The sequence below is a fragment of the Condylura cristata genome, unplaced genomic scaffold (genome assembly GCF_000260355.1).
Source record: "Condylura cristata isolate star-nosed mole 26May11 unplaced genomic scaffold, ConCri1.0 scaffold00017, whole genome shotgun sequence".
NCBI lineage: Eukaryota > Metazoa > Chordata > Mammalia > Eulipotyphla > Talpidae > Condylura > Condylura cristata.
Genome location: NW_004567118.1, coordinates 19,510,426 through 19,510,900, shown reverse-complemented (window position 1 = coordinate 19,510,900; position 475 = coordinate 19,510,426). Strand labels below are relative to the sequence as shown.

The following is a 475-nucleotide window of genomic DNA, read 5'->3' as shown; positions in this document are numbered from 1 at the left end:
CAGCACCAAGGCGGTGGAGGTGCCCGCCCTCGCGTCCTCCCTGAACTCCAACGACGTCTTTCTGCTGCAGGCGCAGGCGGGGCACTACCTGTGGCGCAGCGCAGCGCAGCTCGGGCCGCGGGCGGGCGGGCGGCGCGCGAACATGGCGACGGTGCCCGTGTACTGCGTCTGCCGGCTGCCCTACGACGTTACCCGCTTCATGATCGAGTGCGACGCCTGCAAGGACTGGTTCCACGGCAGCCAGGGCCTTCTCCCGCCCGGCCCCCGCCGCCCGGCGGCTCCAGTCTCAGCCACTTGCCCCCCCCGGGGACACCCCGGCCACCGCAGCCCCGCCAGGCTCCCGCGCAGACAGCGAGTTTCCTCTACAGACCGGCCCTGACTGGCCGAGGGCTGGGCCTGGCGGCGCGCGAGTCAGCCCCGTCTGCAGTGCTCAGGCCGCGGCGTGCCCTGGGTCGCCGCACTGAGAGCAAAGCCC

General features: G+C 73.5%; 1 protein-coding gene across 3 annotated transcripts in view; it reads left to right on the top strand.

Moving 5' to 3' along the window:
- Positions 1-101: 101 nt before the first annotated feature.
- PHF2 (PHD finger protein 2) overlaps positions 102-475 on the top strand; it is a 60,787-nt gene continuing 60,413 nt past the window's right edge. For 2 of the 3 annotated variants that reach the window (XM_004684496.2, XM_012726582.1), the window contains exon 1: positions 102-237. In XM_004684496.2, coding sequence (XP_004684553.1) covers positions 143-237 — 95 coding nt within the window. In that variant the 5' untranslated portion in view covers positions 102-142. Of the gene's footprint in view, positions 242-475 lie in introns of all 3 variants that reach the window. The other variant, XM_012726583.1, reaches the window with a different exon arrangement.